This window comes from Mercurialis annua, linkage group LG6 (genome assembly GCF_937616625.2).
Source record: "Mercurialis annua linkage group LG6, ddMerAnnu1.2, whole genome shotgun sequence".
NCBI classification, from domain to species: domain Eukaryota; kingdom Viridiplantae; phylum Streptophyta; class Magnoliopsida; order Malpighiales; family Euphorbiaceae; genus Mercurialis; species Mercurialis annua.
The window spans coordinates 241317-257096 of record NC_065575.1 but is presented as its reverse complement, the minus strand read 5'-3'; the positions used below and the strand labels follow the sequence as shown (position 1 = coordinate 257096).

Below are 15780 nucleotides of genomic sequence, written 5' to 3'. Positions count from 1 at the left end.
TTCACTCTCTTGTTTTATGAGAGTGTATTTGTAAATGTGGACTATTTTTGCTCCAACCTATTCATTAGATAACAGGTCAGTTTTATCTTATTCAGCCATCATAATATGTGGCTCGGTCCAGCGCTGGATTGAATAGTGACCCAATAAAGATTTGAGTGGTTGTAGAAAAGAAAAGAATGTAGAGACAGAGTAAGTGTTGTCAATGGTGCAACTTGTAAGAGAGAGAATGAGAATTGCGGTCGTCAAAAAGATGGCAGCCTCAGGGGACAGACAATGTCTGTCTGGTTAGTGTGTCGGTTTGAAATTATGTCTTGGGTTTCTATACTTCTAATTTCCACACAACACCCTGCCCCTTCTTCATCTAACCTTTTTACCACATTGCTGGTTCCTTTTTAGAATTTCCAAGTGAGAATTAGTAGTCGATGAAATATTTATTGCTGGACCAAACCAACTCAGAGCTTAGCTCACTTCGTACAATCTTTCTAGTGTCATTAATAGCGAGCTAATTGTTCTTGCAATTCGAATTTGAGCAATGAATTGGTGATGGATTGTCACCAATCTAATTCCAGATTGAAGAAGAAAAATAAAACAAATAACTTAATGATGACATGTAGATGGAGGTTAATGCATGTGGCAGGTGATGATGCAAGTTTGATCTCATAGTGTAGCTGCAGAAGAAAAGTAAAGAACAGAACAAGTTGATTATTGTTTTAAAAAAGTAGCAGTACAGTATTATTGCCAAAACAAAGCACCGTATCATTGAACATCCCTAGCTGCTTGAGAAACTACTACCGGTGGTTGTGACAGTATGAGTTTCTCATGTTTCAACTTGTTTTTGCTGCGTATATTTAAAGAGACAATAGTATGAATCCTAAAATCCAACAGCACAAACATGTCAAAGGCTTCTATAATGTTGAAGCACTAGTGATTTGACTTGCAGGAGCAACGAGTACTAAAATAGTAATTAAACCAATTATATCCACAGTTGAAAATACTAAACTTTGCATAAAAGCCTATTCATCTGCTCTCAAAATATCTTACATACAAATGCTGGTTATTACAAAAACAATACCAAATTCGGACAAACAACAAATGATAACCTTATTGAATATCTTCACAAAGAAACGGTGATTTAATGGTATTGATCAAATGCCCAGAGAGCTGACAAGAGATTACACGCCTGCAGTTTGGTATCCAACCATTCATTAGGAGATAAGACTCCAAACAAAATGATGCAACTTGTATGAATCATAGGAATTGTGGCCCTAAATACTAAAAATCCAAACAAAATTCTTATGCTAAAGCTAAGAAGCTGCAAACCACAAAAAAGTAGTCCCCAAATACTAAAATGACACACCTCTTTTCAGGCCTAAATTCTGCTTATATCACGACCACACACAAGAGTTGTGCCCCAGTTGATAGCTACATAGAATCTGTTCCTCCAGCTTATTACACGTCTGATATGCAGAACGCCATATAAACCAACTTGCAAATCCTGCCAAAATGGTGAGTTGTCCAATTTTAACTCTATAGCTTAAGCCAAAAGGGTAGTCAGTGAATGCATACTCACTTTACTCTGCCTATTAAGATCAACAAGAGCTTTATATCTCCCTATAGTTGCCATGCTTCCCATATGTCTGTAAATAAATGCATCTCCCAATTCTTCATCTGCACAACTGTTTGCATGCCCTCCATCAGTGAATTCGGAAGGAAATACGATATTTTCCTTGTCGCTCTGCAACCTGTTTCAGTGAATTCAGAAGGAAATACGCCAAAGAACCAACAATGAAAGCATTCCTTTTAGCAAAGATAGCATAAGCACACTACACACTTTAACATTAAAACTAAGAATGGGAAAACTTCAATCAGCGTGACATGGATATAATCTTTGACATGGGCATATCGTTGGCGAACGTCTCTCATGATAAAATCACCAAGTTCACCACTGAATTCAACTCCTGTGGGACCACCTCCTACAACAACACAGTGTAACAATCTGCTCCACTTCTTCCAAAATACCTAAAAAACCCCATTATACAATATAAAGTGTTAGGACGAAGAAGAGAAAAGGAGCAGTTAGTAAATTAGATGGAAAGAACAAAGGGGTTGGCCTGCATACCAGGCACATCAGAAAGCATCAAGTTGAGGAGTAGCTTCCTCCGAATTTCTTGAGCATGGTGAACTTCGCGAAGAAAAGTAGCATGCTCTTAATCTCTCGAATTTAAGAAGAAAAATAAAAACACACACATACAACAAATTGAGACCAATTAATTATGACGACATGTAGATGGGGGTGAATACTGAATAGCACATTTAAGTTTGATCACATGGTGTAGCTGGAGAGCAAATGTAAGGAGCAGAACAAGTTTTTTTTTGAGTTAATGAAGTAAAAGTACAGTATTATTGCCAAAACAAAGCACCATAACATTGAACATCCCTAGCTACAATAGCAGCTCTCGTACACTACAAATGACTAGCTAGCTGTCTCTCAAGGAAACTAACTCTCATATTAACTTAGATTTTGCCAATTTCTTATACAGCCCAGGATCCGTCTGATAGAACACCACCTCTCCCACATCGTCCACATAGTGATCTTCGCTGAAACTTTTTGCTAGATTTTCAAATAAGTGAAATGGAAATGGTCCTGATTTCTTTGGCTCTCTGTAGTACTTTCCCAATGTTCCTTTTGCTGCCTTTGTCTGCAATTCAAACATTCTTATCAATACGCGATCATACTCTTATTATCTGTACTATATATATAGAAGCATGGATGAACTGAGGGAAAATGCACTAACCGCTTCTACTAAATGATAATGCGGGATTTGAGGAAACAAATGATGTATAACGTGCGTGCCAATGTCATGGTGGATGTTGTTAATCCATCCATAGTCCCGATCAATTGTTGTAAGTCCTCCGCGAAGATAACTCCATTCCTGTCAATACATTTATTAGTTGATTGATTCCACCACAGTTCTTCATCAATAGTAAAATTTACTTGTACCTTTCCGCGGTACCAGGGGAGTTTCTCCTCGTGTCCGTGGTGATGCAGGTATGTAACGAAATCCAGCCACATGACAAAAATCTGCAAATTGATACTCCAATGTTAAATTAAATGGAAATACTGCTACAAAAAGATACTTTTTTTATTAGCAAGAATAGGTTATAGATATAGAGTTTGAGAAGTGTTTCTAGAAATAGAACGGGGAAGGCTTCCGTGCAACACAAAGAGCAGAGGATTAAGTGTAGAGAGAGAAAAATGGACTCACTACATATGGAACACCGTAGAGCTTAAGCACTGGGGCGGAACCAAAGACAAAGCAGGAAGAAGCGAGGAGAAGAAGCATCAAACTCCAACATACGGTGGAAGTGAGGACGGAAGAGCGTTCATTTGGGGCAAACAAGTCGCTGTAGGGATTGAAGTGCGAACCTTTTTTGCCCGGACTTCTAGACCACTGAAAATGCAGGCCAGCAGCAATAGTAAGATAGAGATTGGAAGCTATGTCAATTTTCAAAAGCCAAATGTGGGTCAGGTGTTACCAGATATGCAGGGTATGCGAGCAGAGGGAGAGGCACAGTAAATCTCATAATCCGGGTCATCAAATCCAAGCTATTATAGATCTTCTCAGGCAGCTGAAATGGAACATAAAAAATATTGCTTCAATTAATCGAACGGGTGTAGGAATAGTAATAGAAGGAAAAGGAAAAGAACTTGCCGGAACCCAGGATTCGTCCTTGTCGACATTTCCATGGTTCTGGTGGTGAGTCCGGTGGCTGATTCTCCTGCAGAAGAAATGTGTTAGTAAATGGGGAATTGGATTGAAAAGGAAAAGAATGAACTGGCCTGGCCTGGCTTACCATCCATGGTAAGGAACCAGAATAGAAGAATGCAGGAGGTGCCCCATCACATTGTTTAGCAACGTGCTGTCAGAAAAGCTTCCATGTCCGCTGCAACAGAAACAATTCAGAAAAGGATGCATTGGGGTAATGAAATAGGAGAGAGCATTAATTACCAATCGTGGCCGAGCACAAAGACGGCCCAGAACATTGTGCCCTGAGCAGCCCAATAGAATGGCCAAAACCCCCAAAAATTGAAGTAATGAGCCGCAGCCGCCAGAGCGAGGATGAGGAGAGCATCTCTGAGAACGTAGGTGAGGGATCTCCAGGGACTCTTGACCCAGCAGTGCTTGGGAATGGCAGCACGGATCTCAGCAATCTTGAAAGGGGGAGGATTGCTGGGGTCGAAATCAGCATCCCCGTCGTGATTCATTTGCATACACTGACTGACCAGGCTGAGAACAGAGAGAGTTGGTAGCTGCAGCTGGCCTGGAGATGCACATCTATATATATATATATAGACGTAAAATGTAGCACATGACTGTCGTTGCGTGACGTATCCTTTTATTAGAAATCAAATTGTTTAGGTCTACACATTTTGATGCTCTCACTACTTAGTACTTACCAACCCTGCCCTACCCATTTCTTTCTTCTCAACCCCTACTATCACACCATCATAACTCCCACCTCTTCCTCCTATATTTAATACAAATCACACAATTCTACTTTAATACTACAAAACTAACTCAACTTATTTTAAAATTTACTTAACTATAATTATTTTCATTTTACATGATTTATAAATGCTTAAAATAGCATAAATTAAATTATACTATACATTTTCAGTAAATATTTCATATAAGTAAAATAGCTATCAATGGGTAAAGACTTCAAAATAAATCTGTTTACACCTCTCTCAAACTAAAAATCCTTTAATATCAATGTTTGTTTGAAAGACAAAAAAAGTAATTAGTCCATGATTTTGCATAAATAAATGTTTATAAAGCTCCACTTGCATAAATAAAATTTGCAATGAGTATAGAATCTACACAACCGTATTTTTTATTAAAATGATGGACACACATAAAAATAAGATGCTCTAACTATAAAGTAAACATCATTTTTAGCTTATCATCATTCAAAATATTACATAATATTAAATCAATTATAGATCTAAACTTTGAATAATCAACCTCCTTAATTATACTTCAGTTTTAATATTACACTGCACCATTTGGATTAAGAATCTTTAGAGAAATAAAATGTGTAAATTTTGCAGAATTTAAGTGAAATTCATGGTACGTAAAAGAATATGTATAATGAAAGGGAAAATAATTATTTATGCCTTTAAGGTTTGATTTCAGAATAAAGTAAGCCTCCAATACTCCGAAAGGTTCAGTTATGCCCCAACGTCTTAAAAAGTGAACAATCAAACCTTAATTTTAACGTATATATAAGACGTTGGGGATATAGTTGTCAACAGTCGGAGGTCTGGCCTTTTCGAACATTAAGGACTTACTTGATTGTGGTGCCAAACTTTAGAGGCATAAATGACTTTTTTCATAATAAAATTATAAATTTTTATTTTTTTTCATATTTTTATTTAAAATCCCACATCTGAAATATTTAAAATTTGTAAAATCTACATAATCTTTCATATTTTTATTTTTGAATCTTTTATATTTTTACTAATTTATTTTAATATTTTATTTGTACTCTCTAAATTTATTTTTTACTTTATTTTTTTAGAAAATGTTTTAGAAATAATTGCAAACAATGTTTTTAGAAACTGTTTGAAATTTAAAAAGAAAAACGCGTTGGAGTAAAAAAGATAAGACGTACTGGCATATGATTTTAAGTTACGCTTTTGAGGTTAAATTTTACAATTTTTTTATTCTTTTAGGTATTTTTGTGAAGATCCCTCACATAAATGTTAAATGATTGTCGAACAGATTTTCATTAGTCATCTCTAATTACCGTGCCACTTTTAAATGTGCGCATATGATAAAAGAGCAGCAAATAAAAATGTTGCATGATGGTGATTATGGTATTTTTATTGCTGAAATCGACTTGAGTTGATCATAAAACTAAAGCAACAGCCACGATTGAGACAAAATAGATTTTCATATATAATCTAAGGCTCAATGACATTGATTTTCATATATTATGTCATCTTTATTAATCAAAAACAGTAAGTACATGGTAAATGTTTAACTTTTTCTTCAGTAAAGCAATACAATTATGTTATTAATTATTTTCTTTTTGAAAGAAGCACTACAATTATAAATATTGGTTTATACAAGAATAAGGACAAGTTTGACTGTATATATATTACTATGACTTTGTCAATTTTGGCAAATAAGTAATCGATGTTGTTATTAATTTAATGTAATTAGTTTGGGGTGTTACCATTATTTTCGGTGGCTGCTGCTGCACTTTAAGTAATATATTTGCCACTTTTATTTCAGTTTGGTAGCGACACTGATTATAAAAACTTGTGGGTACCAGAGGTGTTGGGGTGAAGTTATAAGAGTTTCTTAATTTTAATTGGAAATTTTGATTTTAAACTCTGAGTATATTAAATTTTAAAAAATTATAGAGATTTTATTGTATAATAAATTCTATTCCATTCGGTCCGAATTAATTAACACAAACAATAAGAAAAATCTGTATCTATAATTAATTGAACAGCGGCTCTGAAAATTGGTATCCCTATAAAAAAAGGTGTGGCTGCAGAGGAGGTGGAGTTAGGTTTGAAATTAAAGTTAGGTTATTTTTTTCCTTAGAATGAGTCACGCGGTCTTGATGTGTCTTTATATGTCATATGGGCATGTACGGAGTGTTCAAATGGATTATAATACGACAACACGATTCGTCTAATACGTAAATTTGGCGAATTCAAATTGAGGCTTAGCAGGTTCGTATCATAAATGTGTCAATCTGTTTATGACACGAAATAAATAAGTTGTGTCTCACGAATCTATCTAATCAACCTGACCCGTTTACAAATTATATTATTTATAATAAATATAGAAATAAAATAGTTATAATTTCTTAAAATAAAAAATATAATTATTAAATTAATGAAATATAATTATATTAATTTATTAATGAAATTTTTGATATTAAATTTTTATAATTAGTGTATTAATTGATAAATTTGAGATTAAAATTGTATTTTTATGGTTAAAATATTTTTAAATGTTAAATGGGTCATGTTAGTCGTGTCGTGTTAGTCGTATAAGTTAATCGTGTTATCCGTTTATTTTAATGTGTTAATCGTGTCGTATCGTGTCACTCATTTAATATTCGTGTCGTGTTAGGGTTGATGATTTTAACACGATTATTTTAAATGGATCGTGTTCGTGTTGATCCTAATTATGTCAACAGAGTGGACCGACACGACATGTTTACAACCCGCCAATCTATTTTAACACCCCTATATGTAATTTTTTTTAAAGACTTTATAACAGGTCAGTATCCTTTTAACGTATAAAATTAATAAAAATAAGTTATTCAGTTAAAATATCACGAGCTTAGGGTACACATTAAAACTTTTCATAGGAGAAGAATGAAGAGAAGAGAAATGAAGGACAGTTTGAAAATTAGCCTAAAGTGAACCGAAAGGAGGGGAGCATGTGGCACTAATGTCAGCAATAATTAAGTGTCATATGTGGCTTTAGTATTATGTTAATTTACTTACACCTCATTTTATTAGTAACTTCACTTTAACTTCATTCTTCTTTTTTTTACTAAAATTAGTAGTTTTCCCAACTTAAAAAATATGGAAAATGTTCCCCTCAACTTAAAAAGTATAAGACTTCGGATAGATGGGGATAATTAAATTTATCGAATAATTTTTTTAATTTCATAATATAATTAAAAAAATTATAATAATTAATTAAATAATTTTAATTAAAAATATTTATTTGATTATTAAAAAATATCATAATTATGATTTGAACAAGAGAAAATTAGGGAAAACACTCTATTTTCTAAAATAATAGTAAATTATACCTCAACAAGGAAAAGATAGAAAAAATACCTCACATTTTTAGCACTTTTATTTTTTTACTCTAAAGTCTTTTTTTATTATAATAATACTTATTTCTTATTATTTTTTTACTCTAAGTATTTTATTTTTACTCTCACATGTATATCTTCCTTTTTTCAGATTTTTCTCTCTTTCTTTCTCTTTCTCTCTCTCTCTCTCTCTCTCTCTCTCTCTCTCTCTCTCTTCTTCTTCTCCTTCATTTTTTCTTCTTTTTCAATTTCTTCTTCTTTTTCATTTATTTTTTTCTTCTTTATCACGCCGTTGCTCCGCCTTCGCCGATCCGCCATTACTTCGTTGTTGCTCCGCCTTCGCTCCGCCTTCGTTTCGTCTTCACTCCGCCGTTCTTCCACATTTTAGCGATTTTTTTAAACTCGTGGTGATTATTACGATTTATTTTAACTTTCAGATCTAAAATAATTGTTCTTAATTTTTTTAGTTTAAGATCTGAAAATCTGCATTAAAAACGATTTTATAATGAAAAAAATGATTTTCTGCAGAAAAAACGATTTTCTGCAGAAAACAACGCCTGATTATCATATTGTTATCACTATGACGTTATCATATCATTATCATAACACTGCAGAGAAAAATGATTTTCTGTCAAGAAAAATGCTTGATTATCATTTCAGTATCATTAACGTTAGCATAACTGTATCATAACGTTATCATATCAATACCATAATATTACGTGGTTATGATAATAATATGATAAGGTTATGATATAGTTATGATAAAGTACGTCATGTTATGATAATAATTTTTGATATTGTTATGATAAAGTATATTGTGATAATGTTATGCTAATAGTATGATGATAAGTTTATGATAAAAAGTTAAGATATAGTTATGATAATGTACGTCATGATAATATTGTGATAATATTTTATGATAATGTTATGATAAAGTATATTTATGATAATGTTATGATAATTTTTATAAGAATAGGTTATGATAATAGTATGACAAAGTTAATGATAATAGTATGATAATGTACGAAAAATAATTTTTTATAGAAAAATTATGATACCGAGATGATAATATCACTGCTGTTTTTATAATAATATTATGAAAAAATTATTTTTTTTATAGATTGTTGTAATAACCTAAATTTTTGAGGTATTACGTGTAGTGCCACGAGGCATAATCGTAAAGATTAAGAACGAGAAAATCAGATTAGGATTGGATAATAAGGACTTAGACCGAAGAGGGTCTATTGGAATTATCGTAGGATAATAATTTAAATGGAAAATTATTATGCGATAAATTGGATTTAATCGGGACAAAAATGGAATAAGATAAAATAAGTTGGAGAGCCAGAGTTAATAATATTCACGTCAAGGTCCGTGAAATATTATTAATAAATGATCGTCAAGTTTCGTAAGTGTACGAAATCGTTTTAGAAGAAAGTTTGACGGTTAGTTAAGAATAAGGGTTAAAGCGCAAATTAGCCATTTAAGGGCTAAAGTGGACTTTTAACCACAAACTTCCGAAGGAAGTTATGTTTTACTCTATTTTCTCAAGATAATAAAATAATATCGATAAAGTGGTTATCGATAGTCATTAATATGAAAATTGGACGAAAAAGTGAGAAAAAGTGCAAATTAGCTCAAAATGGAAATTTGAGCGTTTTTGGCCAAAATTGCCAAAATAAATTGTTGAAAAGTGATATTATAAGATATGAGACTAATATTATTTATTTGGAAGTAAATAATACAGAATTTATCAAGATCGAATGATTAAGTGATTGATGGACTAAATCGGACAAAATAAAAGTTTGAAAGTGAAGCAAAAGGAGGTGGCAACTTCAAGGATCAAAGGAGACACTTTGCCAATAAAATATAAACCCTTTTCATGTGATTTAAACCAGCAAAAACTCATTTTCAGCCAACAAAATCGTCATCTTCTTCCTTTGATTCAAGAACATGCTAAACCTTTCCAAGGCCATATCTCACTCGTTTCTCATCCGATTTGGACGATTCTTGCGGCCACGGAAAGAGGAGAACGACCTCTACTGATCTATCCCAGAAATTCAAGGTAATAATCTCATCATATAGTTAGGGTTTCAGAGCTTTGATTTTCGGTTTTGATTAATTAAGATGGTGATGATGATTCTAATGGTAGAAGTGATATATATGATGAGTAAATTGATGATTCAAGTTAAGTCTAATGGTTGTTTTGATGTAAGATGGGAGTTTTGAATTGTGTGTGATATGTATGTCAAGGGTTTTGAGGATTAATTTGGGGATTTTATGTGTTGATAATCATAGGTGTTCTTGAGTTGAATTGAAGTAAAATTTATGGCGAAATTGAGCTTGAAGTGTTCGGCCATGATCAACAATCCAAGGTGAGGGTGATTTCTGAAATTAGCTATATTTTGATTGTTATGTTGGATGAATTTGGTGATTTAGGATTTAGTTTAGCTATGGTAATAATGATGGATAATAAGTTGGTGTTTTAGACATTGAAATGGTGTTATATTTGAATGAATTTTGACTTCAAAATGAACAAGGGTTTCGGCCCCTAAGCTTGATGGATGAAGTGATGTTCAAATGTTGGATTCATGCTTGTTTATGGATGACTAGGGCTGAGTATATATGATGTTTGATTAATGGAAGTTGAATGCAAATGATGATGATGATATTTGGTATTAATGGGTAGTTTAAGTTGTATGAGTTTGATGATATTGAATTATTGATTTGTGTATATACTGATGTGTAGTAGCTGGGTTAAGTTGCTGCTATAAACATATAATGTCGATAGGTGTAAGTCTTGACGAGTTCTAATTACGAGTTGAATGGACGTAACTAGTTAACGATTTGCAGAAAATTGTCTTGCAAAACAGCGATATTGCAAAGGCAATATCTCGGGCTGTATAGGTCCAAATCCAGTTCCGTTTGTTGGTACGGAAACTTTGAGATGTTAACTACAATTGTCTAGCTTTAGGTTTTCTCTAATTCTGCCTCTAAGATGATCAAATTGAGCAGAACATTTTATTGCTCAGAGCAGGTCTACAGTTTTAGGACAGCCCTATGTAAAAATCTTTTGGGCTAGATTCCGACACTTTCGGGTGCGTTTCATGGTCCGAGACCTAAACGAAAGTTGAAGGCGACATTCTAAACTTTAAGAATGTCAATTTTGTTTTGGGGTCGGACTATCTTTAGATAAGAGTTTTGTTAGCCGAAGTAGACTAGAAAATTAGCTTTTTGATAAATTAATTATACTTAGAAATTTTATTAATTCATAGCGTTATCGAAATTGCGTAGACTCGAAGAAGCGACTATCGATAAGGCTCGAGGCGAATGGATCGAGATATCGTCGTGCTTATTTAAAGAATTTGGATAGCAAGTGGTGAGTACACTTTAAATTACTCGTCAATATTCATAAAGCCACATATTTTCATACGAAAGGCTTTACGAATATTTTTACGTTTGAATGTATTACATGTATGTTTAAACGTGTACTATGTTATATGTTTTGAAAACGATTATTTTCTGTACTGTGTTATTTTAAGAATAACATAAATAGATGAAAAGAACGTATATGCTTAAAATATTGGGGAAGGGTTAAGCAATATAAATCGTAATCAAATATCGAATAATATACGAGTATCGAACCAAATATGCATGAGAAAAGTATAGTACATTCCTATATGTACTATTATTCATATATTTATAAAGAAACATAGTACGTTCCTATACGTACTTTCAATTATAATAAATACCCATACGTGCGTGTGTTATAGATGTATGTTTGTAGAATGTAATGTGCATGTCATGGTCCATAAAGGATCAAGAAAACCCAACATAAGTCATCGAAATGATAAATACATGATATAAGAAAAGTGTACTCTGATATATTCAATAATAAGAACTGAGATACAAAGTGGAACTCGGTAGAATTATCCCGGGACCTGTATCTCATCCATTCTCGATGATAATCCTCGGAACTCATACGAAATAAAAAGTAGGTGCGATACATCGAGAATCAATACGAAACAAGATCGAGACACAATGTGAACAAACACTCCTATTAAATGTCAGTAGGAATTATATGAATCGATAGTCAAGTTCAAAAGACCTGCAGGGTGCAGAGTCCGAATGTAGACACGAAGGTAACTCGGTTGAACTATCTCGGGACCCGTGTCTAAGGAGTAACTCGGTTGAATTATCTCGGGACTCCTATCGATCGTTTGGGATTGAGAAATGGTAGAAGTAACTCGGTTGAATTATCTCGGGACTGTACCATATGGTTGAAGGTAACTCGGTTGAACTATCTCGGGACCCAACCATAAGGATCAAGTCACAAGAGACTTGCCAATGATTTAGTTCGACTTAGAATCATGATAATATAAACTTAGATTTAAGATTCGGTCGAAAACCAATGCAACAAAACGAGAAAGAAAAATATCAATATCATAATAAGAAATCAATGACGACAAATACTTATAAACTACAATTTTATGAAATAAACAAAGAGTTATGAAGAAAAGTAAAGAAGATACGCAATATGATGTCAAAAGATTATTTTTGATATATAAAATGGATTTTCAGCGGTTTTAACCCTTTATGTGATATTGCGTGTAATTTGGTGAACTCACTCAGTTTTATACTGACCCCGTTGCTCCTCCCATTTTTCAGGGATGGTATGATATGATTTGAAGAGTTAAGCTTCCGAAGTTTTAATTCTCGGAAGTCATTTGTATAAGAAGAAAAGAAGGTTTTCATTCTAGCAGTCCGCAGTAGTCTAGATATTTTAACTAGAATTTTGTATAACGCGTTTTTAACTCTGATATTATTTGTAAATGGGGTCACATGTATTTTAATATATGAAATATGTTTTGATTTGCGAAAAAAAAAATTTACATAGGTTTTTAGGCTTGCTACGGGATTTGGAGCTACCACTCCCATTCCCTAGCGCCGGTCGCGACTCGAGAAATCGGGTCGTGACAAAGGTGGTATCAGAGCAATGGTTTAGTGTTCCTAGGCCATTGTTCTTTTGTGATTGGAGTATAGGAAAGAGTCAGTTACCTCCTAGGAACTACTGCGGATTATAGGGATTTCCAGTCATGTCTTTTGAACGTTATCATCTTTTTCATCGATTTTTCAAACGTTTTATAAAGACGTCCCCTCCTATATGAGCTATTAGGAGTCGAGTTAGGAGTGTGCATCAGCACAAATTTTGTTTTGTGTTTACTCGAGTAAGCAATACGCTTTCGAGTATCTATAGTTTGCGAAGAGTTATATACTCTAAAGACTCATAGGATATAAGAATATCGTTATGGATTATGATTGAATTAATTGATTGGATAGTATATTATTGAATAAGATATGAATTGTTTTGCAGTGCGTTCACTCAGGAGAGTGATATGCTCACAGGTATGTAATCCTGTAATAATTTATGCGATAAGTGAAATGTATGATTGTGAATGATTATTATAGATAGGATTTGTGCCTTATGATTAAACGCTACTTAAGCTTTACTAAGTTTATGGTGAGCGGAATGCTCGCAAGACTTAAGACACGTGACGTAACCAAAGAAAATCTAGGGGACACCGATTTTCTTTGGATTCAGTTAACATAGATTGCTATAGCCACGATAGTAATACGCATAAAACATATACGATACGAGTATATGCTTGATGTTTTGTTAAGTCTACAATGAGTGGAACACTCATAAGACCTATAACACGAGACGTAACCATAGAAGGCCTAAAGGAAGGAGATATCCCTAAGGATCCAACTTACGCGGATGACGGTTATTTGTGATGACTAGTATGTGCTATGTTTTAAGGAATTCATCGTGATTCCTTTATATATCCGCCATACTATGAACAAAGAACTACTCACGCGCGTGCTGTTTCACAGCAAGTGCGTGTAGCCCGAGAAGAGACTATAAGTAGTGAAGGTGAATACAACCCAGTCCATTCGGCAAGTAGAGACTGCGGACGAGGCAGAGGTCAAGAGAAACCTAAAATTTGTCAATTGGGAATGTACATGCACCAGGAGTGTCGCAACAACCCAACATCAATGTTAATCTGTTGGTAGCAAAGGTGATAATAAGACGGTGATACAAGGACAATATCAATATGAAGAAGAAGAAAAAAAAAACAAGATAGAGATTTAATATTGGCATACATGAAGTGGTATCCAAAAGAGATTGATAGATCGAGCGATGCACTAGATATTCTAGATAGAGCGGAGCAAATTGCTCGTAGACTTCAAGCAAACGAAAGGAAAACGGTAAAATTGATAGGAATATCGATGAAAGGTCCCAAAGATTGGTTTCGATAAGTAATTGGACCGATAAAGGGTCAAACAGTATGGATGGAGTTAGTGACCCGATTTAGGTAATTCTTTTTACTGTTTGCTTTGATTAAGGACAAGCAAGAAAAGCAAATATCGTTAACTCGAGGAGACAAACCAGTCCAAAAATAGGTTATCGAGTTTGATAGATTAAGTGGATTCGCTCACGACTTAATGATAGATTAAGTGTGAGTCTATACAAGAATCGTGGAAGGATTAGGACCACAATCTATGGAAAGACTGACACAGACTGATAGAGAGAAGTTATTCAGCTTGTCAACAGTGTTATACAATTAAAAAAAAATGCACTAGTCCATTCTGAAGAAGGTCAAATAAGAAGTAAATATATGAAGTATGATTATCACATGTTTGGATAAATGAGTAAGATGTTAATGATAAGCATAACCCAAGAGTTCATGCAATAGTTAATAGTAACCTAAAGGACGAATTCCCCTTGTTGCGAATAGTAAGGATACAGTGAGAAGGGAAGCAAAGTCTAAAGAAGATTTATGCAAATAAGTTATGAGATGCCAAAGAGGATTCTAGCAAGATAGTGATCAATATGATGATGATATCGTGAATATTTATAAAGGATGTTAGTAAGTGCCATAAGAATTGGCAAACTTCTCTGCATGAGTAAGAAGATAGACAAGAGTAAATGGAAGAGAGTTGGTTAACAGACTCGAGAGTCATTAATCAAGATAAGTAATAGGCGTGGAAATAGAGACATTGCCAAAGGCAGTACATGACAAGAAGAGTTGAATGAATTGAGAAACTCATCGAGAATGAGTAAACGAAGTGTATCACATAGACCAGAAGATATGATGAAAGTTAATACGAAGAATATAATAGGAGATGATCGAGAAGAATGACAAAAATGAAAAGACCGAAAGGCTATGCAGCTAGCACTATTAGCTCGTCGTCGGAACAAGGAAGTTCCAACTTTGCAAGTTCCATACACTCGCAATGACGGATGTATGTTGCCAGTAAGGAGAACAAAGTCAAAACACGAGGGATGCAACATCCCATGTGATAGGATACCACGGATGACACGAATCAAGTGTCTCCTGAATGACATAGTTCTCGTGATAGTTTCTAGTTAGATACAACCAGATAGACTACGTAGTCGAAGCGAACATCGTGAAGTCCGAACGCTAGAAGCTCAATAGCAACCAGACCTTTTAAGCTAGTCTAGTGTAAACGCGAACGCTTAGGGTGTACTCTTCGAACGACGTCGGAAGCAGACGAATAGAACTACATCTTTTCATATGCAAAAGATGTATATAAATTGCTAACGATAGAACGATAATCGATAGATAGTGCAGAGTCTTATGTCGAGAGAAACTTACGTAAAACCCATTTTGTGAAAAGAAAAGCATTTGATCGAAATGAAATGTTTTGAAAAGACATAATTGTGCCCGGACACGAATCATAAAAGCATCGCATTGACACGAATAGAATTGCATCACTACATCCATATTGCATTCATTATTAGAACATGCATCATATACATTGTGTATGTCTGTAAAAAAAAAAAGAGGAGTGTCATTGCAACTCTTGTGATGAGAGAAGTCATCACACCGGTGCACA

The 15780-nt window shown here is 34.0% G+C and overlaps 2 protein-coding genes and 1 long non-coding RNA gene across 6 annotated transcripts in view; 1 reads left to right on the top strand and 2 right to left on the bottom strand.

The window, feature by feature from the left end:
• Nucleotides 1-992: 992 nt before the first annotated feature.
• The window catches only part of LOC126653626 (internal alternative NAD(P)H-ubiquinone oxidoreductase A1, mitochondrial), a 43489-nt gene continuing 28701 nt past the window's right edge, over nt 993-15780 (bottom strand). The window contains exons 7-8 of one of the 3 annotated variants that reach the window (XR_007632281.2): nt 1358-1742; nt 993-1180 (exon numbers count right to left, since the gene is read on the bottom strand). Coding sequence is in view for 1 of the 3 variants with exons in the window: in XM_056106119.1 (XP_055962094.1) it covers nt 1695-1742 (48 nt within the window). In the remaining 2 variants the exon portion in view is untranslated. Of the gene's footprint in view, nt 1743-15780 lie in introns of all 3 variants that reach the window. The other 2 variants (XR_008790909.1, XM_056106119.1) reach the window with 2 other exon arrangements.
• On the bottom strand, nt 2351-4328 carry LOC126653627 (omega-3 fatty acid desaturase, chloroplastic-like). The gene is made up of 8 exons (XM_050347565.2): nt 4011-4328; nt 3856-3945; nt 3714-3780; nt 3538-3630; nt 3267-3452; nt 3002-3082; nt 2796-2933; nt 2351-2699 (listed from the first exon to the last, which is right to left on the bottom strand). The coding sequence occupies exons 1-8, from the start codon at nt 4271-4273 to the stop codon at nt 2505-2507; spliced, it is 1113 nt and encodes a 370-aa protein (XP_050203522.1). The 5' UTR covers nt 4274-4328; the 3' UTR covers nt 2351-2504.
• Nucleotides 9470-12727, top strand: LOC126653636 (uncharacterized). 2 transcript variants are annotated; one of them, XR_007632285.2, is made up of 4 exons: nt 9470-9922; nt 10156-10232; nt 11152-11236; nt 12526-12727. It is a non-coding gene; the product is annotated as an uncharacterized LOC126653636 (long non-coding RNA). The 2 variants fall into 2 exon arrangements; XR_007632286.2 differs by lacking the exon at nt 11152-11236 and having other exon boundaries at nt 9501-9922.

Excerpts from the sequence above, each read along its gene's own strand:
- LOC126653627 (XM_050347565.2), bottom strand. The coding sequence starts at position 4,273 with ATGCAAATGAATCACGACGGGGATGCTGATTTCGACCCCAGCAATCCT. Across the intron at positions 2,934-3,001 it reads TCCCCTGGTACCGCGGAAAG|GAATGGAGTTATCTTCGCGG; the intron begins GTACAAGTAAAT and ends ATGTATTGACAG. Across the intron at positions 2,700-2,795 it reads ATTATCATTTAGTAGAAGCG|ACAAAGGCAGCAAAAGGAAC; the intron begins GTTAGTGCATTT and ends TTTGAATTGCAG.